Below are 23617 nucleotides of genomic sequence, written 5' to 3' on the forward strand. Positions count from 1 at the left end.
GTCAGTTTATTTTCGACTTATGAGTTTGAATGTCCTTTTGGTATCTTTCGCCTCTCATTTGATGCGTTTCTTTATTTGGAAAATTTGGTTTTAATGGCAGATCTTAGTGTGTTTCTGTTATTCTATTCCAATCTTTCTAGACCATAAAGCTATTCATATTACCTATACATTGTTAAAGGTTTTATTACTGGTTAGATATCTTTTGATTATTTAGTACTGTGACGATTACGCGAAATCTTCTTTTGATTATATTGCCTTTTTTTCTATTTTAGTTACAAGGACGTTGGCATGGAGATACTAGGTTTGACAGACATACCTGTGCCGATCCTTGTGCTTACTTTGTTGTTTTTCTCACTTTATTTGTAAGTATATATTTTATTCTGTTATAATGTAGGGTTATTGCACCAATAGTGACGAAACGTGTCCCGAGCAGTATATCATATTGCACTAGCTTATGATTAGAGAGATTGCCGAGTAGTTACGATTGATGTCTGGAATAACATTAATCAAATGATGCTTAAGTCGAGACGAAAACTTTAAAATTTACCAAAGATCTCCCATTATGAGATCCGTGCGTGGTTGAATTGTTTCGCTGGAATCCCGCATCGTGTTGAACTAAACGCACATATCCTTTTATTCACATTCAAGCTCAACCAATGTATAAGTCACAATAACTTAATTAGTGTTATCAAATTTTGTATAATAATACCTTTAGGGGTATTGGTTAATGTTTTACACTACTACTTATAGGTTAGACAATACTTGGTCATGTTTTATGAATTGTAAAGCCCGAGGCGTAGCCGAGGGTTTTAAATGTTCATTAAACATGACCAAGTATTGTCTGACCAATTTAGAACATATTCACACCTTCGATTGACATAACACAATTAGCCTCTCATTGTTATAATCAAATTTTGATATCAACTCACTTGAAATGTTAACATGGTTAGTAAAAGGGATGTAAAACATTTTAATTAATGGAATGAAAGAGCAATGGGATAGTTTTGTGATAACAAAAAAGGATAAATTATTCCAAAATGGAGATGTCTTCTGCTTCAGGTACAATTTAATCTTATATATCGAGAATTCCTTTATTTAAAAACGCACACAATGTTATATAAATCAGCTTTTCTAAAATTGTATAATTTTTAATTATGAAAAAAAAAATTTAATCAATGAATTTTCATTTACAATCGTTTCAACATCAGATGCTTGTTTTTTTTATTGATGAATACATTGGGTTTTTTTTTCAAAAACTTTCTTTTATTTTTTATCAACAATCATTTATTCTCAAAACATTGATTTTAAGGTCTCGTATAAAATCAGATCATGGAAGTAATATTGAAAGGAATAACTACAACGCCAGTTCAAAGGTTTCATCTGCGTTACCGCCCATCTTTCGATAACTCGTTAATTGGTTTAATATATGGCATGGTAATTGACTCTCGGCATGTGATCGATCAAATCACTAACACTTTTCGGTCGTTTTCGTGTTCACGGAAAATTACGAACAGACAAGTTGTTGTCGTATATACATGCGAAGTAACCCGAATAGTCCACTCGTTACATTCCGCTGATGTACGCTGCCGAATAGAGTAATTCGTTCAATTTTGGTTTTGGTCTAATTTTCCTATTTCTGTTTATTTCGATCTTAAAAACTGGAGAACATGGGTGGATCGTTTTCAATCTTAATATTTACAGACAGTTAAGACGCCATTTCTTAAAAATTTAAGAATATGATTGTACAAAAAATATGTTTGGACCCCCTTTTATTAAATATGAATAATCCAAGTCATGCGGGTATACCAGTCAATTAAAATATTCACAAACGTTTCTATTCTTTAAACTAATTCGTATAAATGAATTTGCGGTAAGGCAGATAGGGTCAAGCTCATTTTGTCTGTTTGTTTTTATTTTCGCTGTAGCGTGTTATATATTAACTGTATTAAAACACTTTTTAAAAATAGATATTAACGAACTTATTATCCCGATTTTAGTTGTCCATTTTCAATAATGTAATCAATGACATTTATTACATATATACAGAAATTTAAAATACTTGAAAGTTAATATCTTTTTTTAAATCTCGATAAACTTTGCACATTTCAACAGTAAAAAAATCTATGTCTTCATTTGTCTTCGTTATTTTGTTAAACATCATGTGAAACCTAATCGCTTCGTCGGTATAACCTGTTTTACTCGGGATCCGCTTTCAATCGGAAAATACTTTTAGATCAGTTTAAAACGAACTGTAAATAGCAAAAATATGCAAAAATAAATACAATGTTCCATGTTTAACTGCTGTAGTGTAAACAATTCTCGTCCGTTTTACAAGTTTTTTACATCATTCGATTTCTTTTTGAAGGTAAAGGTTTTATATGATACAGCGCCACCTTCTTAATTAATAAACTAGGATTTCACACAGGTGCTTTATAATTACCGTACTCGATAAAATCAAGTGACTGATAAGAAATTCCAGATGCCATTTTACAACCGCGGTATCACAGATAGTAACCAAAGGGGTCTTGCCACTGAGACTATAATTGGATAAAATCATATGACTTTAGTACAGAGCTCTGCAGGCCATAAATACATGCTAATTAGTCGTTGTTATTCCTCTCAATATTACTTCCATCATCAGATTAAATAGGTCATGTATTTTACCCACACCTTTACCCCCTTTTCAATTTCTTTTTTTTGGGAGGGGGGGGGGGGAGGGTCTATATATGTACCATTAAATAACATTCACAATGTTAATATCTCAACTTAAAATGTTTTTATAGTTTTATGGTTCTATTCTCCTGATTTCATTTGGAATAATTACTAGACAACCATCAGTACTCATGAATTTTGTTTTGCTCTTTTTCTTTGGAAATTGCCTTGGGGGATACTACACTTCGTTAGAGCAGTTTTTAAGAGTTCACTTTCATAATTACTCTACAATGAAAAGTCATTCATGTAAAGCATTTTATAGTGCATGGAAAGAAAGCCATGTACTATGAAAAAGTGAAGGGAAAATACTATTTTCCATTGGACGAGAATGGGTGAGTATGTTCCAATAGTTCCCAACAGTATGTAGCTTAGGAATATGAAAAAAACCCAGAAAAAGTCAATTGAGGTATTGAACAGCCAAATTAGCAATTAGCTGATTGTTGAAGATGTTTTTCTCAAGTTGCACGCTCTCCGTGCAAAACACATGCAAATATCGCTAATGATGTAAGCAATCTTTCCTTTTTAAAATCCATGGAATTACTCTAAGTATTTCTTAATGGTTGGTATGTCTTATAGCATATTTGTCTCTATGATCCCCATTTGATGATTCCTAAGAGTTTCTATTAATAATTCATTTAGTGAAGGTCATCAAACGCAGCACAAAAGACTTGTTTTGCATTGACTTATACTCTCTGGTCAGTTGTCATCCGGTTTCGTTTTGTTAGCTATACATGTTGCTAGCCTTCGTGTTCTAGCCATTTTGCCAGGTTTTGTGTGCAAACCATGATACCAGCGTTCATTTTCTTTCCACTTTGCCGGGGTTTTTATGTTTGATACCAACGTTGTCAGGTTTCGTTGCTATCCCTGTTGTCAGGGTTTGTTACTATCCATGTTGTAAGTGTTCCTTTTTCACTCGTATTGCTAGGGTTATTTTGCTACCCATCATGGGTTTCATAGTTTTTGAGTTGGAAGTGATGGATGCAGTTTGCATAGAGATCAACTCGAAATTCGGATCAAAACTATCTTTATCTTACAAATTGTATGTCATTATAGTTTTCATTTAGATTGAACTTTATGTAGAAAAATGGTTACCGAATACTTAACCGTATTATTTTTTAATCCAAACCAGTCTACAATGCATACCTTATCTCATTTTGTTTATAAACGGCCGGTAACCCTTAAATTAATTACAGTCAACAAGTTAGACCCCGGTATGTTGGTTTTACACTTATTTATTGTTAAGTATAAATTATAATTATGCCAGTCGAACGCTCATACTATATCTCATTGTATTCATTGAATGAAAGAAAAATAAATTTATATTAAGAATTTAAGAATTTTAAATAACGGCCAGTAACCTTCAAAATAAGTGAAATCAAATCTATATAAGTCGTTTAATCATCAACCTGTTAATAGTTAAGGGTAAATGGAGCGAGGAATACTTTATAACTTAAACAGAGTTTCAAATTCAATTTTTTATCATTTTTACTAGACAGTATAAAACATACTATATATATCTTTTTTTTCTTTTAAGAAAGGTTAAATGTATAAATAAGAAAATTAGAATGAATAAAACCAGGAGGATCAAGAGGGGTCAGCTGTGTCCCTTAAATTCCATGACATTTAAACAATAATTTTATCATTCCGATTGAAGTACATTTCCTGTGTTCCGCTTAACTTACAAGGATCTAACAACACCCTGTTTTACCTTATGTTCTGGTACTTATTACATCAACCAATGAAATTTCAGTCTTCAGAAAGTTGAAGTTGTGTAACATAACGACAAAACAAGAGGATTCCAAAAAGTTTCTTACACAGAAAGTAGAACAGAGCGTTGTCATTTCATTGCAAGCAAAGCTTTGGTACATGATTTGTATTTTAATCAGATTGTAATTTGATGCAAAAGAAATCTGACATTTGCAGACCCAAAATCCTTTAACAATTCAATTTCTTGTTGGAGAATGATTCCAAGAAATCAGACATTTTGTTTAGCGTAAATATACAGTAAGGGAATATGTTTTGGCAAAAACAAAAATATCATGGAACTTTTGATACAATTAACACTGTCTAAAATATACAATTTGCCAATAACAAACTGGTTTTTATTGTTTAATTGTACAAATCTTAGATTGTAACAATTCTTTTTAGTTGAGACAACGACTAATTTCCTTTTGAGACAGTGATTGAGATATTATATATTTTTTAGATACACCGCATGGAAGCATTCGTTATGGAGAAGGTTGGGGTATCCAGGACCGATACCATTTCCTTTTCTTGGTAACCTTAAAGACATGGCCCTTAAGGTAATACTGTAATGGTGGATTGCTTGATTGATTAATTGATTGATCGTTGGTGTTTTAACGCCTCTTTCAGCTTTATTGGTTATAGTGGCCGTTTTTATTGGTTTAAGAACCCGGAGTGTCCGGGCAGAACCGCTGACCTTCGGGAGGAAACTCAATTATATTCTATTAAGATTGGACTGTAATGGTGGAACGTACACACTTCTACAGCTAAATCAAATGTAAAATGCAGCTGAAAATAACTCATAATATCGAATACAGTAAAACTTAGTCTTTTTTTTCACTTTTCAAGCAATTACAATTATTGAGTGTGATATTTAACTTGTTAATGAGTTAACTGATATTGTTCCAAAACTGAAACCGCCTAGCTGGTCCCGTTGAAGCGTGCTTGCCTCGGGTGTAGGAGGTAGTGATTTTGATCCCTGGCCCAGCCAAACCAAATACTTTTAAATTAGAACCACTAGTAAACCAATTTTGAACTGAACAGCTCTTAAAAGACTAACCAATAAATTTTTAAGTCATGTTCAGTCTTTCAGACTTACTCACTGTGGTTAATTAAGCACTGTTCAGACAATTCGCTTGCAGTCAAATAAGGTCTGTTCATATTATGTTCAGACTATTTATTGGCTGTTTTTTACCTGTAATATTAACACAACACCATACGGAATTGTCTGATGAAGTAATGAACAATACTGGATTGACTGCAAGCAAAATGTCTGAACAGTACTGAATTTACTGCAAGAAAAAAATATTAGAAATAAAAAAATCTTAACAAGACTTAAGGTTTTAAATTTCAGACTTTTCAGTTGATGTTGATATCAAAATTACCGTTTAAGATTTAAATTCAGTTACTAGTGTATTTAGTTGGTCTGGGTTGTGTGGCTAATCTTCCTGTGGACTGGTATATTGTGAAATCACACTTTAACAATTCGGCTTAGCGTGTCGGTCTAGAACAAAGCAGGGTTTATATTTATATCACATCAACATGTGCTAGTTCTTAATATGCATTTAATTTGCCACCGGACGTTAAAAACCCAACCATCCATCCATCCGAAAATTGAGTTGATACGAATATCTGTAATACATATACCATGACCGATATACCTTGCCGATTTACAACATATACATTGAAAAGAATTTAATATAAATCCAAATTAAAAAAACGGAAAGCTTAAATAATATCATAATGATATAAGATTCATAATGAAGTGTCGGATATACGAAGGTATGGATGGGATTTACTAAATGAAGCATAATGGGCAAATAAGAATACGAACAGGGCAAAACATGTAAAGAATAAAGAACGATCGGGTGCTAAAACATAAATAATAGAGAATAACCACTGATACTAAAATTTAACAATACTTTTAGATATTTGGATGATATATTGGCTCTCAATAATGACGACTTCAGTATTTATACTAAAGAAATTTATCCTATTGAACTTACTTAAATAAAGCTAATACTAACAATGACCACTATCCTTTCCCCGATCTTGATATCTTTATCATTAACGGGAAGTTTAATACAAAAATTTATGATAAAAGAGATGATTTTTCATTTCCTATCGTTAATTATCCATTTTTAGATGGTGACGTTCCCTTGTCACCATCTTATGGTGTTTATATATCTCAACTTGTACGATTCGCTCGTGTATGTAACAACGTATTAGATTTTAGCGAGAGAAATTTATGTATTACTGAAAAATTATTACACCAGGGTTTTCGATATCATAAACTAGTCAAAACATTTACTAAATTTTATCATCGGTATAAGGACATCATTCGTAAATATAACTCAACATGCAGATATCTTATACGTTCGGGTATTTCACATCCAATCTTTTATGGTAATATTCTTTACAAAGCACAAAAATGTCAGTATTCACCTCAAAAGCTAACAAAACCTTTAAAAGGACTTATTAAGAAGGGATATAGTTACGATACTGTTGACAGATCATTAAAGATTACATATTTTGGCTTTAATATTGATTCTCTTATAGGGTCTTTGCATCGGAATTAAACATATTTATTCTAAAACCAGTTGTTGGCATGACACGGGTTATGTTCTTCTCATATATTTTATGATGGTATATAATACATATAATACTAAACCCCTAACAGGAGGGATTGTGCCTGATATTCATATGATGAAGACATAATCTTTCAATCAGTTTAATTGAGGTCTGGAGCTGGCATGTCAGTAACTGCTAGTAGTTTGTTGTTATTTATGTATTATTGTCATTTTGTTTATTTTCTTTTGTTTCCTATTCTGACTCGAACTTCTCTTAAACTGAGTTTTACTGTGCGTACTGTTGTACGTTTGTTTTTCTACATTGGCTAGAGGTATAGGGGGAGGGTAGAGATCTCAAAAAACATGTTTAACCCCGCCGCATTTTTGCGCCTGTCCCAAGTCAGGCGCCTCTGGCCTTTGCTAGTCTTGTATCATTTTTAATTTTAGTTTCTTGTATATAATTTGGAGTTTAGTATAACGTCAATAACACTGAACTAGTATACATATTTGTTTAGGGGCCAGCTGAAGGACGCCTCAGGGTGCGGGAGTTCCTCTCTGCATTGAAGACCCATTGGTGGCCTTCGGCTGTTGTCTGCTCTATGGTCGGGTTGTTGGCTCTTTGACACATTCCCCATTTCCATTCTCAATTTTAATGATATGCAAAAAATGGAATAAAAAATTAAAGGATACAGAAAATGAAGATCCCTATCCGTGCCTCATATATGCATGATATTACTAATACTAGTAATTCTTCCTCTTACTCACCTTCATTGATTTTCTTTTCACCTTAACTGGTTTAATATAATTCAGTGGTTGTCGTTTGTTGCTGTATATCATATTTGTATTTTTATCATTGTTTGTTTACATATATGTATATTTCAGGGATCTTGAAAAATATACACATACATATCTATATTCATATACCTCTTCAATGTGATTATTCCTTAAGTACCATTTTTTATTCAGTCAAACTTTATCGCATGTGAACCTCAACCATCTATCTGCCTTTTCGGAATGCACCTTGAATTTCACCAAGTACCCTTTATCGTCAATATAACTAATATAAATATCACTACTCTATGAATTAATAAAAAATGTAGCTGTCATTTTTTTGCAGGGAGTTAGCAAGAATGACCAAGACTTAGTTCCAAAGTATGGTTGTGTTGTAGGGTAAGTGATTACACATTATGGATTTTTTAAATCATCGAAATTATTTTGCGACACAAAGCGTTTAAAAATACAATTGAATATTCAATACCTGATTATAAATCCACAACAAAAGTTATTGTTCCGGACTGTCCGACAGATATGCTAGCGGGGTCTATTTTAAAAACATTTCATGGTAGAGGCAATTAACTCCGGATGTCCTTGCTTAAAAAAAGTGAAACGAGCATGGTGTATTGCGCATGATCTGACAGCAAGTTTCATTTGTAAAGTGCATTACACACTTATGGCAAAACTAGGATTGCAAAAGGTGATTACGCAATGATTATTCATAAAAACTGCAGTACATCAAAACCATCAAAACTTGCTCTTTCCATATAGACAGGGATAAAGTTTGTCCTACCTATCTGTTAAATCCCTGTTCCATTTGAAAAAAAAGAAGCATGGTCGGTAATTTGAAAATTGCGTACAATAGAATATCTTCGTCGAATCTTAACGATAAATTTGTCTCTTTATATTGACATCGATGAAGTTAAGTTATATTATTTGGCTCAAGTCAATTATTATATCTGTTTTCGGCTGTTGCGTCTTAAATTGAATAGATAGCTGCCAAGGCTCTTTTTGCCTTATATAAAAAGCAAGTTTGCTTCTTTAATAAATAAACCCTGATATGCTAACTTCGGATTAAGCAGAGTAATAAATTTAGTGTTGTAAGTTCAAAATTTTTCTGATGGAATATTACAGTATTGTACTCACTTATGATCTTAAGAAGTATTTTTTGTGGTTTTTAGAAATTTAAAGACATCGTAAGTTTTTATAGGTAAAATGTATTTGCTGAATAGAATATATGTAAGATTTACATGCATATATAACAGGATTCATCTGATTTTGACTTGACTTTGACTTGCATTGACCAAGTCAGCTTTTATGTTACATGTAATTAAACCTTAATTGTTCGCATGGATTAATCCGTTACAATTTTATTTCTGTGCATAGTTACACCTTTTGTAGAAAAGATACACGACTAAGCTTCAATTTTTTTACAATATGTGTCAGTGTACTGCTTGTGTATTTTAGCATATATAATGGCACAATCCCTGTACTATTAGTTACGGATCCAGATTTAATCAAAGAAATATTCATCAGAGAATCCCAGACATTTACGAATCGTGTAGTGAGTATTGGCCAATGGGAGTCGAAGGTGCAAGGTTATATCTTATTGTCAGTAATGTTTTAAAACCGTTCGATGGTCGTTATTAATTATATACAATAACTTGTCTTACAGCTACATTTTTCTATTGTGTTTTTACTTTTTATGAAACATGGCCTAGAAAGGCGAAGGATGGTTGGGGTTGTGCGCAAATAAAACTGTTTTTATCCAAACACAACAAAGTCAGGCTATGTACACCATGTGTAATCCATCATAATTTGTCTTAATGTGAAAGTTTATTTTTGTATTGTCCAAAAATAACCAGTAATTCGTTATTCTAATTTTTGTAGTATAAAGTAAAATAACAAAAATACCGAACTCCAAAGGAAATTCAAAACGAAAAGTCCTTTATAAAATGGCAAAATCAAAAGCTTAAACACATATAAAGAATGGAAAACAACTGTCATATTCCAGACTTTGTACAGGCATTTCCTTATGTAGAAAATGGTGGATAAGTGGAAAAAATCTGGTTTTATAGCTAGCTAAACCTCTCACTTGTATGACAGTCGCATCAAATTCCATCATATTCACCGTTCGTTTAAGTTCCTAGGATCTTACCTAGATAGCAAAACATATGCACTATTCATTGATATTAATAAAGAACAAAGAGTAAAATAAACTTTTATATCAATTCTGCTGCATGTTGCGAATTTACATGTACATATACATGTTGAAACGAAAATAATTATAGGTTATTTTTCCTGTCGATGAAGTGCTCGACAGCATGATTTCTGTCTCGGAAGATGAACACTGGAAATTCATAAGAAGCATAATGCAACCAACATATACTTCAGGAAAGCTGAAAAATGTATGTTTAAAATAAGTGTTAATCAAAGTGTTTCATGCAATTATCGTTTCGAATTTTATTTTTGTCTTGGATATCTATTTAAATTCAGAGCCTTTATTTCGTAGATTTTGATAGTATAGTTTTGGTTTATCCAAATGGATTTTCCATGGTCAAATATTACTTTTCAATCAATAAATGCCTACTCTATAATACAAGTATATATCGAATGTCTCATTAATAGAGAATGATTACATAACAAAGTAAGAATATCCGTACTTTTCCGAACTTTTCTTTGCCAAAAGCGGCTTTATACTCTTGCAAATGACTTTTAATTTGATCTAAAACACCAAATGAAACACTATAGTGGGCCTTTGTGGCCGAATGGTATAAGTAGTTAGTCTACTGTATCACTAGCCTGTCAACACTAAGGTTGTGAGTTTGAACCCTGCACGTGGCAGGTGCGTTCGACTCCCAATCTTAACTGACTTCGATTGTCAGTTCGCCTGACGAAGGTCAGTGTTTCTCTCCGGGCACTCTGCACTACAGCTAAACACCAGCAATCAATCAATCTTTACACAGTCTTGGATGTCTTAACTTGACAGAACTGTAAAGCTTATCGAGATGAGATTGAAGTAAATTAAGAAGCGTTAACAGACTACATCTACTTAATCTGAAATTTGGTGGATAGTTGTCTCATTGGCAATCATACCACATCTTCTTATTTTTATATTTATTGCAGCTGATAGTCTTTTTGCCAATTCCGTTATTGACCCTGTTATGAGAGATCTAATATTTGAGTTGCTTCACGTAGGACGGAAAGAAATTTTCGTTGGCAATAAAGAGCTAGCGAAATTGCAAAATGTATCTGTGTGGAATGTGTGTAATCTTTTAAGTTTTTCAATTTTTTCATTCCATTGAATCTTTTGTTAAGCTAATAGCTTTTGATAAAAATAATTATTTTTATTAAAACTTTGTTAACACACCTATATACTGTTAACCAACTTATGTTCGCACATACTTTATTTCGTGTTTATTCCTTCACAGTCGACTCCGCCGCGAATTATTTTCACGATTCTCTAACTTTCGTCACCTATTTACATAACGAAGGACATACATTTTAGGTATTTGCGACGATTTATATACACGTCATTGTCCTACTCGCGAACGTCGCGAAATTAAATCGATCGCGAAAATTAGTTGGTTTACAGTATCACTTTCAATTTATTATGCCTTGCATGGGCAGCAGCTGATTTTGTCCGTTATAGAACCAGTCTACAATTGGCAAAGAGAAACAACCGGAGTTAAAAGTGCGTGATAACACAATAAAATCAAATCGGTATTTGGCAAATATAGTATTGCCATTTAGATTTAAACAAAAATAACTAATACTTTCTTAAGTCGACTGTAAATTACTTCATTTTTGAAACAAACGTTCATGATATAAATCAATTTCATATATTTAACAGATTCTACCAACAGTACAGAAGTCTTGTGATGACCTTGTAAATATAATTGCGCAGGGAGTTAGAGGTGGTGACGTCATAGAAGTTAAAAAGTGGGTTTATCGTTTGTCTTCTGTCTTAATATTCTGAATACAGCTTGTTTATTTTTCTTATGATTTCTTAAAGAATTTAAAAATAAATTTATTCTAAATACTTGTATGAAAGATGTAAATATATGTCAACTGGTCGCGAATGGTTTCTTTCCATTTTATACAAAAACATTTTATATCTGCTTTTCAGACCAATATTTAATTTCGGTTGCAAAGTTGAATTTGTAATAATGTATAAGCACACCCATACATTAGACTTATAGTCAGAAGATAAATATAAGTATCAGTAATTTATCGATGTTCAAATCTCTTAATCTAACCTATTACGAAGATACAAATCAAGGTAACAAACACACACTGGGAATTGAATGAACGTCCAAAAGGAGCGAATCCGGTGTCATCAACAGGGTATGCATCTCATACTAGGCATGCATACCAGACCAGGCGAATCAACACTCAGACGAAATATCACAATCGGGATTATGACAAATTCGGTTAAATTACAGATCTGTTGAGACGATTAAAGTCATTCTTCCTTATGGCTATTTTGAAACTGTTTTTTTATGTGCAAGGAACACACCCCACCACTGATAAAAAAAAAACTGTATGGTGTGAACATCCACGAGATTTTAAATTTTGAAGAAGAACAAAAACAACGATTTGCTATATTACGTGTTTGCGAAAAGTTATATGCAAAAGTATCTTTACCACAAAATTTGAAGACTGACTTGTATCTGAAACTACAAAATGGCAAAAATCTTAAGTGGTAGGCCATTTATGTATTGCAATAAACATGAACTTTCTAAATCGGAAAACGTATATACTTCAAGATTTGTGAGGATTACAACTAAAACATAAAAAAAAAATTAAGCACAACAACGTACCAGTATAAAACAAAATTTGACGAACAATCTACAAATTTAAACAACATCGCATCACAATGTAGTAAACAAAAATCAGATTGGTGTAAAGTTGATTTACTATTCATCCATATGCAATCGTTGTGCAGGAAGACTTGCCAAAATGGAAATAACAATTAACCTAATAATTCGACTAGTTATGAGCAGAAGTACAGACCATACATTTGAATTGAACCCATTGGTTTTACTTAAAAAAAAGTGAAGTTCCAAAACTTTAGACTATTAGACATTATTAACCATAGTAACCTTATTCAAGTTCCACATTACTTTACAGGTAGCCGAATTAATTACTATTAATTAATATAGCCATATAATGGAGTTCCCAATTCCTTATATTGCAACATATTTATCCTTGGTCATTACCTTTGTCATAAAGGTTGTAAATTGTTCTTTTCAAGTTATCAAATTAGCAGACTGATAGTGTTAGCTGAAGACTTGAAGTATAAACCAAAATATAGAAAGACAGAGACAAATTGGAAAGGGATGTGTTGTTTTGGCTCTTGAAGTCGGACAAACAATCATGTAACAATTCATGTTGAACATGCCAAGTGTTTACTATGAATTTTAATACTCGTCAAATAAATGAATGTTGCATCTGAACTCTTGGTCCTGAAATGATTACTCTTCAGTTTTTTCTATTTGTAGAATTTGCGGTGGATTTACGATGGATGTGATTTGTAGCACAGCTTTTGGTCTTAACACGAACTCGCTCAAAGAACCCGACAACGATTTTGTGGCCTACTCACAAGGGATACTTACGTCTGATCTTGTTAGGCCATACCTTCTCACATGTAGTAAGTTATAGCCTATTCTTGATAAAGTATATGTTTATTTCATTATTTTTACATTGTTCGAATTGGATGCTCACATATTAAATATGATTTGAGTCTTTCTCCTGACGTACCCTACTTTAACAGCCATTGCCTGGGTCTAACTAATACCTTACAGTCAATTGATTTTTATCATATGTCTATCTTACACAAAATCAACTTTATATCTGAAACTATTCAGATAGAAAACGTTTTAAAATATGTTTATCTTTAAAAACCAAATGAAATGCCATCTCTTAACATTTTTCTAAATATTTTTAGAAATGGTTAGTTTGGGGGCCGGGACTTTATGTGTTGGGTATTGAGTTTCTAATCGAAACATGGAGACATTTTGTTTTGTCATTTTCATGAGTTTTCATTGATAGAAACTTTAGATTTACTTCTTGTAACCTCTGTAATATTACCAAAAAAAACCCAACACTTCATAAATTTCATCCGTCCAAAGCGCTTTGTTTTTGGATTGACCCTATAAGTCAAGGATGTATCCGAAGAACCGAAACAGTTGAAGAGCTATACGACAAAAAAGGACCTAAAATGATAGCCAAATTCTAAGGTCAACTTTGCCTGAGAAAGATGAAACCTTAGTTTCTTTATAATTTTACAATTTATATACGGACAATTTAAGAAAGGTTTGTACAGCTGCGTCATTTACGTGATCAGACAATTTCTCTTTTTTAAAGTGGTATTTCCGTTTTTGAAGAATGTGATGGGATACCTTTTCAAGGTCCCAAAATTTGGACGAGGTGTTGAAGAGTTTTTCAGAAACGTGGTGTCCCAGATTATGGCGGAGAGAAAGATAAACAATAATGTACGTAAGAATGGAAGATTAAATCGTTAAGTATATTTTATATCAAAAAAAAATATTTTATATGACGATAACAACACCGATGTGACCGTAATCAAACAACAAATATATAGAAAAATATACTTGTGGGCGTTATTATAAAATGTATAACTAAGCCTTAATTCCATACGTTTGGTAGACATGAACCGAATATTCGTTTTTTATACATAATTGATATATATATATATATATATATATATATATATGTTATTTTATTGCATATATTAATATATACCGGATTTAACGTAAAATTATAGGTTTCATAACGAGTGAGAATTGGATATCGCTTTATTTGCTAACACATTGTTGAAATATAATGTAATTTTATGCGACTGTCATACAATGAGAGGTTTAGCTAGTTATAAATCCAGGTTTAATCCACCATCTTCTAAACAAAGAAATGCCTGGCATATAACAGGTGTGTTTACATTCGTTTGCTGTGTTTGAACTAAGTCATTTGATTTTGCCATTTGTTAAGGGACTTTCCGTTTTAGATTTTCCTTGGAGCTCGGTATTTTTGTTATTTTACTTTTTGATATTAACTCGAGTTATTCAATTTCAATATGATAATAAACGAGCCATCGGCGAGTTTATGATTACTTTTTAAATTAAATAACGAGAGTTGATATCAAGCTATATCCAGTTCTCACGAGTTAATAAACCTATTATGGCCAACGCTCTCATTGTGTCAAATTGAAATTCTGCGAATCATTGAAATAGTCTTTTGCACATACCAGTACTATGTCATTGGTACTGTTTCGGCGTCAAACTTGAATATCAAACATTTTAAAACTTTTTGCACGCTTCAGAATGTAATAAGATTTGACAAAAACGAAGATTTTCAAGTACAAAATGTGAGTGTTTTGTATATTATTGAAGTAATGTCCGTTGCAATTGACGGAAAGTACATCGTCGTCTTAACCTTTGGGAGTCATCAATGGCCTAACGAATACCCAACGGAATGTGTCGTTATATCGTTTCATGATGCTGTATAAGCCAATCAAATTACCGCAGTTTTCGTATCACTTGTTTGTATTACGCTACGTGCAGTGTGATACGAAAAAATATCTCTTCATGCAAGAAAATGATAACAGGCCACAACCATAAGAGAATAGCAATTTCCAAATTTGAAGTAAGTTTTTAAAACTTAATGTTATTTTTATACTGTATAAATATCCAAATGTCAATCCAGAAAACAAAACGACACAACAATGTAGTCAGTCACTAATGACGTGAATTTATAATGAGATTATGCTTTTAGAAAGAAACAAATAATATGGATTTATTAACGAAAAGGAAAGGGTGAGTTTATGGTTTTCTTTTAACCATTTGTATATGTTCATTAAAGCATCGGCCCCGTCTGGCAGGCTATATTTGTCTGCAACGATATTTGACATTCTGAAGATTTTGTATTTACGTTAATTATATGCTAGGGCTATTTTATGATATTGATTGTTAGTTTCTGTATTTGACCCATAAGGTTTCAACTAATTAACGCACATTTGAATTTTGGCCTTTTCTATTAATAATTTGTAGATGTTGAAATTAACCGTAAGTGAATATCAGTGTCACAGATGACCACGGACATGTTCAAATCGTTGTAACCATTCTTTCGTCCTGGTTTCCTCAATTGTTACATCTCCGTATGAGATTTGAAATCGAATTTGTTTACATCAAGCAATAAGACGGTTGCCACACATACCACATGTGGAATATCTGCAAACTTTTCCACAGCACATGGGATTTACCATGCCCCCCCCTCCCCCCCCCCCCCCCCCCCCCCCCCCTCACAAAAAAAACCCTATCTATCTCTTTTCGACTGATGAGTTTTGATTTGGTATCATCCGCCTCTTTGTTCGAGCCATCAGTTTTTAAATGGTATTTTGTTTTTAATATTATTTATTGTTAACGAACGACTTGATAAACGTTGATGTTTTTGCTTTTAAAAGTAACTCGGCTCTTTTTGTTGTGTTAAAATTGCATAATGAAATAAAGCACATGCTCACAACTAACAACTAACGTAAAATGATATACATGCTATAGCAGAACACATATTTACTAGTGACAAAATACAAAGACAAATGCTACAGCAACACAAATATTATGATGCTACAGTGTAGTCACAAAAATTGTAACTGTAAGGAAAAGTATCAATATCGTTGCATTTTTGAAAATTAAAGACTAAGCAAAACTATGCATTTCAATATTTTGTAACCAAAACGAAGTATTGTTAATCATAATTTTTTTTAATTTTTTACAATAAACACTTTTTTTGTGTATTTTTTCAGATCAATTTTCGAGACTTTATTCAGTCAATGATAACAGCTCAAAACGTCAAACCTAAAAGCAGTGCACTGCAAACAGATAACGGAGAAGAGATTTTCTCTGCATATAAGAATAAAGGTAGTATTCAAACAGTCAATACATGTCGCTCAAATGGTTTATTTGGGTAAATGCGTTGTGGATAATCATTTCAATTGTTTTGGGATCGACCGTAAAATTTCTTGTTATTATCCCTGCTTATTTTTTTTTAATTAGTGCCAAATGTGAGAGTTTGAGCTTGATATATTACATTATCAATTTTATATTATCGAATAACGTATGCTACCCTTTCGATCAATGATTATGGTTTTTTTTCCGTTTATTACTGTGTTATTGACAAACATCGTGTTAACATCTTCTCTCGACTGGCTGGTGGTTTTTGATACGAACAGAAGGAAATCTGGGTTATTCGTCAATCAATTCCTATGGTAAAAACAGTTGCTCCTGAAGGATAATAAGTTTCTGCTCTACTATTGGTGACTGTGCAAATAAATGTATGAGATGCATTGGACTGTGTCTCAGTTGAACTTTAGTCACGATAATCCTGTTTGAATTCGGTTGTTGCACCATAGCAGCCTCCAATGATTCTTTGTTGTTTTCGTATATGTCAACTGCTCTCTGTGTGTTTAACCTCAGCCGTTAGACATTGTTTAATGTTTTCATTGATAAATGGTGTGTTATTTCTAGTTTTACATATTGATTATTATCATTAGTATACGAACATGTATTATCTCGATTACTTCTACTACTAGAGATTTACAATAAGTGTATAAGTCCGACCCGACTCCGAGTACAACTGCGAAAAATACGGGGGCGATCTCAAAATACTAAAAAACATTACATATTTTTATTATTCATTATAATAGTGTTATTGAATATACTATATATTTATGGTAATAAACTGACAACATTGACTTTGTTTTGTGCAATATATATTTTTATAGGAATGACTGAAAATGAAATAGTAATGAATTCGATGATTTTCTTTGGAGCTGGGTATGATCTTACATCTAATACGCTAATGTTTGCTGTCTATGAACTAGCCTTACATACAGAAATACAGGAGAAACTATTTGAAGAAATAAATAATGAAATAGGAAAGGTAAGAAGTCATTACATGAATGGATTTAGTTTTTCCGACGGAATTCTACTTATTTGTAATTTTTAAAAAGTTTTGTAGAATTAGTTTTACTTTTATAAAAATAGAAAATCTAATCATACACAAAAAAGTTTACAAAAGACAACCCTAACAATGGCATTACAAGTAGTTAAGATTGATTCAATTCACAATTATCTCATGCATACAAACTTTCAGCTACTTTCGATTTATTATCTTTACTAATGGATTATAACGATGCTTATTTTCTCAATTCACTCTGTTCAACCAAAAATAAATCATTTATGTACTCTTGGCTTCTACTTTTCTAAAGACATCCTAAAACCAACCACGAAAAATAATACGTATGTCTCAAATACTTGCAATGAAATTATTTCTGTATTAATAAAGACAAACACCATTATAGAGACTGCCAGGTGCGATGACCATCTTTAAAATTTATTATACACATAAAACACAACAAGACAAATGTCCTCAATAGTATTCACCACAAATGGCATCAGTTCATTCAAATAACATACAATCTACAAAAGAGAAGCGCATACTTAAAATATGAACACTACATATATAATGCACGAACTGTTATACTGAAGATTAATCATCCTATACACAAATACGTATTACTCGTGAAATGGCCTCCGCCCTTGTCGATTACTTTTTTCGTGCACGCACGACTTTAAATACTAACGGAACTTCTTATTCTATTTTTATTACAATTAGCCCGCTTCCTATACTCGAATTCATATGCCTGTCGTACATAGATATATAGCTTTACGTTTGATAAGAGGGTAATTAGCTTTTGATTATTGAGCGAGTTCTTTGAAATCAACAAAATTGAGAATGGAAACGGGGAATGCGTCAAAGAGACAACAACCCGACCAAAGAGTAGAAAAAGCCCAATAAATGTAAAATGTTGATAAGTTCGATGTCATTCAAATTGTTCGAAGAATCCATGTTATAAGAAATCACTTAGCCTAATTTATGTATGTCATAATTCAGCAATTTTTAAGTCAGGTGATATAGCCCGGTAAACATCTTATGTAACTGTAGGCGTCAATTTTGTTTTTTGGTCTGTGCTTCCGTCCGTTTGTCCATTCGTTAAAATAATAGGTTAAGGTAGTTAATCATTGAGTTGTGGTCTCGTCAATTTGAGACTTAGTACATATGATCATTATAAAAATACTATTTTGAATTTATATACAAAATTACGGGTTTCAACCTGATTGTATGGATCACTAAACAAAGAAATGTCATAACGTGAAATAAGTACATTCTCAGATTTTGATGTTTTGGGTTAATGAAGTTAACCAAAAAGTGTTCACACGAATTAGAAACTTAAATAGTACACAATGTTCATTGTAAGACGATGTTTTAAAAACAATTGCCAAAAATATCATATTGAAGAAGTAAAATAACAGAAATACCGAACTCAATTTCAAATTCAAAACGGAAACTCCCTTAAGAAATGACAAAACCAATAGCTCAAACACATCAAACGAACGGAAAACAACTGTCATATTCCTGACCGATTACACGGTTAACTGAGGATCAACATATGATATTGTGGAAGGGTCATAATGTTCTATAGACACATATTCTTGTTGATTCAATTTCCTTATCTTTTTTATCCCGTTTTTTAGGAGGCACCACCATATGAATCTCTTTCAAGCTTACAATACCTCGATATGTTCTTGTCCGAAGTTCTCCGTCTTCATGCAGCTTTTCACAGGTAAAAGCACAAATTAGTTATGCAAATCCACGCTAAGATGTAGAATATCTATATATAATGAATTTTAGGTGTTAATCATATATTGTTCATAGGTAAAATGTAAGTACCCAACTACAAGGGTTTCATTTAAATGATATTTGTTGATTAATATATATACATGCAGATACAGCTGAAAGATGACATAAGACCCAGGTACATAACGGACAAATTCAATTTTGTTTGTTTTATGAAATTATTGAAACATTCGAACAAACCTTAACCTGACGAAGAGAGGTTGTTGTCAATATGTGAACTATTGACTATTACTAAGGAGAGAATCCTTACACTACACAATACCTTTTGTTTTTGAAGAACAATTAACCATTTTGGACCATCTTCTTAACAGCTTTTTCATATAATTTCATATTCACTGGTTCACATTCATAATTGTCAAAGAACATTTCCAATTGAATTTGAAGTAACAATCCAACAATCAAGTCATGCAATCATTAACAAATCAATATACTAGTATGTGGTGTTTTGTGAGAGTTCAATGTTAAAAAAAAAAGAGAACAAGTAGTCCACACAAGACTATACAGAAATGTAAACATTGCGCAGCACGAACCTATTTAAATATTAAAGGGGATTATGTGAGATACGAGATTTAATTTCAAGATGAACTTACTTGTAATACATGTATATTACACAACACATAACCTTCTTTATAGGATCAACCGACATACAAAGAATGATATAACAGTTAATGGCATGTTTATACCTAAAGGAACAGACGTTACGATACCAATATCTGCCCTTCACAGGATTTCACAGTACTGGCCAGACCCAGACAAATTTGATCCTCAAAGGTATCATTTACTAAAATGTTCACACTTGTATTAGATGTATTTCACTATATGCATTTTCTATCTTGTTTATTAAAAAAAAAAGGCTTAATATAGAGGCATCATGTAAAAGTTTATGTATAATTCATTCAAAATACGTTCTTCAATCTGTTGGAACAACCATGGTTGTCTGCTGCTAGCGTACTCGTCTCAAGCCGAAAAATGGTTTTATGCACTTATAGAAGGGAAAACAAAAAATGCAATTACAAAAAGCTAATAATTAGATAAATAAACAAATGAAAATATACATAAATGATTGATTAAATGAAAAGATAAGACTAAAAAAAAAAAAAAACACCATTAAGGAAAAAACTAAAGCACAAACAAAACGAAATAACGAACGCAAAAAAAAAAAAAAGAAAAGTGTTGAATGCATGGTCTTATTGGTATTTATATAGGTTCACACAAGAAAACAAAGCGAAGAGACCAATGTATAGCTACTTACCTTTCGGACTTGGACCACGTGTTTGTGTAGGAATGAGATTAGTTGTCATGGAAACAAAGATGGCCCTCATAGCAATGATACAGAATTTTAAATATTTCTCATGTTCCAAAACGGAGGTAGGTGCATACATAAATTCATTAAAGAGAGCCATCCTCGAATTTGATATAGCTAACGTTAATGATGTAGGCTCGTGACATCATACATCATCATCTCTCGACAGAGAAAAACCTATATCACACGAGTAGTGTGATATTAAAAATTATCACACAAAAAATATTAAGCCAAATTTTAGAAAATAACGATAATAAATATGCAATGCACGAAGAGAGAAGTATTAGGAACAGAGAACACACACTACATACATAATCATTTCTATATTGAATACAGTCAAACTCGACGCTGCAACATTCATAATTTCCTGATTTGGGACTATGGGTAGTAATTGTTAAAATTTCCTTTCCCGTTTCATAAACGGGTGTACATGTTTTCTCAAACAGCATGCAACATTAGAAGTGACAGAAGTTTACGCATGTTCATATCTTTTTTGTTCATTGAGAACATACAAATCAAGGTAAAACCACAACCAGGAGAAATCGCAGGAGCAGCAAACAAATAGGACAGAATTTGTCGAAAGCGTATACACATTTCATTAAAAAGCAAGAACCAGCCGCCATGCGAAACCAACACTCAGTCAAATTGCTCGAAAGTGAAAAGAACACAACGTCATGAAAACATAAGGTATCTCCATCGAGTGCCCGTTTGAGATACCCGTATAAAAGAGGGACGAAAGATACAAGAGGGACAGTCAAACTCATAGATAGAAAACAAACTGACAACGCCATGGCTAAAAACTAAAAAGACAAACAGACAAATAATAGTACAGATGACACAACATAGAAAACTAAAGACTAAGCAACACGAACCCCACCAAAAACTGGGAGTGATCTCAAGATAATTGTTCGTGTAAAATATATGTTCAAAGAATGTTAGCTTTCTATACATTCGATACTAATTGGTTGCTGATAGAGAATAATGAGCAAAATAGATAAAGAAGAGAGAAAAATGATCTAAACAACTCAAGAATAAAGAATTGCGGGATTCCCATCCAGACTCTCATATGTGTGTTTATTTGCATGTAAGCCAATTTTAAAGCATAACGAAACTAGTCATTTTGGGACCTTTTATAGCTTGCTGTTCGGTGTGCATGAGCCAAGGCTCCGTGTTGAAGGCCGTACTTTGATCTATCATTGTTTACTTTTTACACATTGTGACTTGGATGGAGAGTTGTCTCATTGGCAATCATACCACATCTTATTTCTATTTACAAAAATGTCAATTACTTTATAACAGATACCAATACCACTGGAAAAGGGACTTCTGGCAAGACCACTGAATGGAGTATATCTTAGAGTAGAGAAAAGATAGAGTTATAAAACAACGAGAATGTTAGCACTTCTTATCTATTGTATCTTTTTTATCATACAAGTGCATAGTGAATAATTTATTATATGAGTCTTATTATTGATTTATCTAATCATATTTTGTCTTGAAAATGCTGTTCCCGTTTAGATATTTCTTGTCCGAAATGGTGTTTTAGCGTTGATATTAGTATATGTATATATATTGCATTGTATATATAAGAAGAATATGTTTTGTTTATTTTAACTTCAGTTTATATCTTTATTTGTTGATCACAATTTAAAAGTTTTAAATCTTGAATATCTATACCTCCAAACTAAAAAAAAATCAAATCTTGTATTCTGAAAAATGCCTCTTTGTTTGTAAAGTTTCCAATTCCTCGGTATACGGTGGTGTATGTTGTCTGCGTAAAACTGTATTAATGTTGTTTTTCTTTTCGTCAATAGTAATGTTAACCATACCGTTGTCTGTTTTATTGGATTGATTAAATTATATTATTTCCTTTTGAATACTTTCAACGTCAGAGCTTAAAGATAAGTATTGCAGCAGAGTGTATAAACTCATCATAAATTTGTAAGCCAATTTTAAAGCATAACGAAACTAGTCATTTTGGGACCTTTTATAGCTTGCTGTTCGGTGTGCATGAGCCAAGGCTCCGTGTTGAAGGCCGTACTTTGATCTATCATTGTTTACTTTTTACACATTGTGACTTGGATGGAGAGTTGTCTCATTGGCACTCATACCACATCTTATTTCTATTTACAAAAATGTCAATTACTTTATAACAGATACCAATACCACTGGAAAAGGGACTTCTGGCAAGACCACTGAATGGAGTATATCTTAGAGTAGAGAAAAGATAGAGTTATAAAACAACGAGAATGTTAGCACTTCTTATCTATTGTATCTTTTTTATCATACAAGTGCATAGTGAATAATTTATTATATGAGTCTTATTATTGATTTATCTAATCATATTTTGTCTTGAAAATGCTGTTCCCGTTTAGATATTTCTTGTCCGAAATGGTGTTTTAGCGTTGATATTAGTATATGTATATATATTGCATTGTATATATAAGAAGAATATGTTTTGTTTATTTTAACTTCAGTTTATATCTTTATTTGTTGATCACAATTTAAAAGTTTTAAATCTTGAATATCTATACCTCCAAACTAAAAAAAAATCAAATCTTGTATTCTGAAAAATGCCTCTTTGTTTGTAAAGTTTCCAATTCCTCGGTATACGGCGGTGTATGTTGTCTGCGTAAAACTGTATTAATGTTGTTTTTCTTTTCGTCAATAGTAATGTTAACCATACCGTTGTCTGTTTTATTGGATTGATTAAATTATATTATTTCCTTTTGAATACTTT

The 23617-nt window shown here is 32.3% G+C and overlaps 1 protein-coding gene across 1 annotated transcript; it reads left to right on the top strand.

The window, feature by feature from the left end:
• The first annotated feature begins 288 nt into the window (after positions 1 to 288).
• On the top strand, positions 289 to 22316 carry LOC127719044 (cytochrome P450 3A4-like). The gene is made up of 14 exons (XM_052225104.1): positions 289 to 362; positions 4919 to 5015; positions 8143 to 8195; positions 9267 to 9363; positions 10091 to 10207; positions 11653 to 11741; positions 13304 to 13452; positions 14169 to 14296; positions 16621 to 16735; positions 17599 to 17756; positions 19412 to 19500; positions 20208 to 20345; positions 20780 to 20942; positions 22177 to 22316. The coding sequence occupies exons 1-14, from the start codon at positions 289 to 291 to the stop codon at positions 22249 to 22251; spliced, it is 1542 nt and encodes a 513-aa protein (XP_052081064.1). The 3' UTR covers positions 22252 to 22316.
• Positions 22317 to 23617: the final 1301 nt, after the last annotated feature.

Source organism: Mytilus californianus, unplaced genomic scaffold (genome assembly GCF_021869535.1).
Source record: "Mytilus californianus isolate M0D057914Y unplaced genomic scaffold, xbMytCali1.0.p SCAF_10, whole genome shotgun sequence".
NCBI lineage: Eukaryota > Metazoa > Mollusca > Bivalvia > Mytilida > Mytilidae > Mytilus > Mytilus californianus.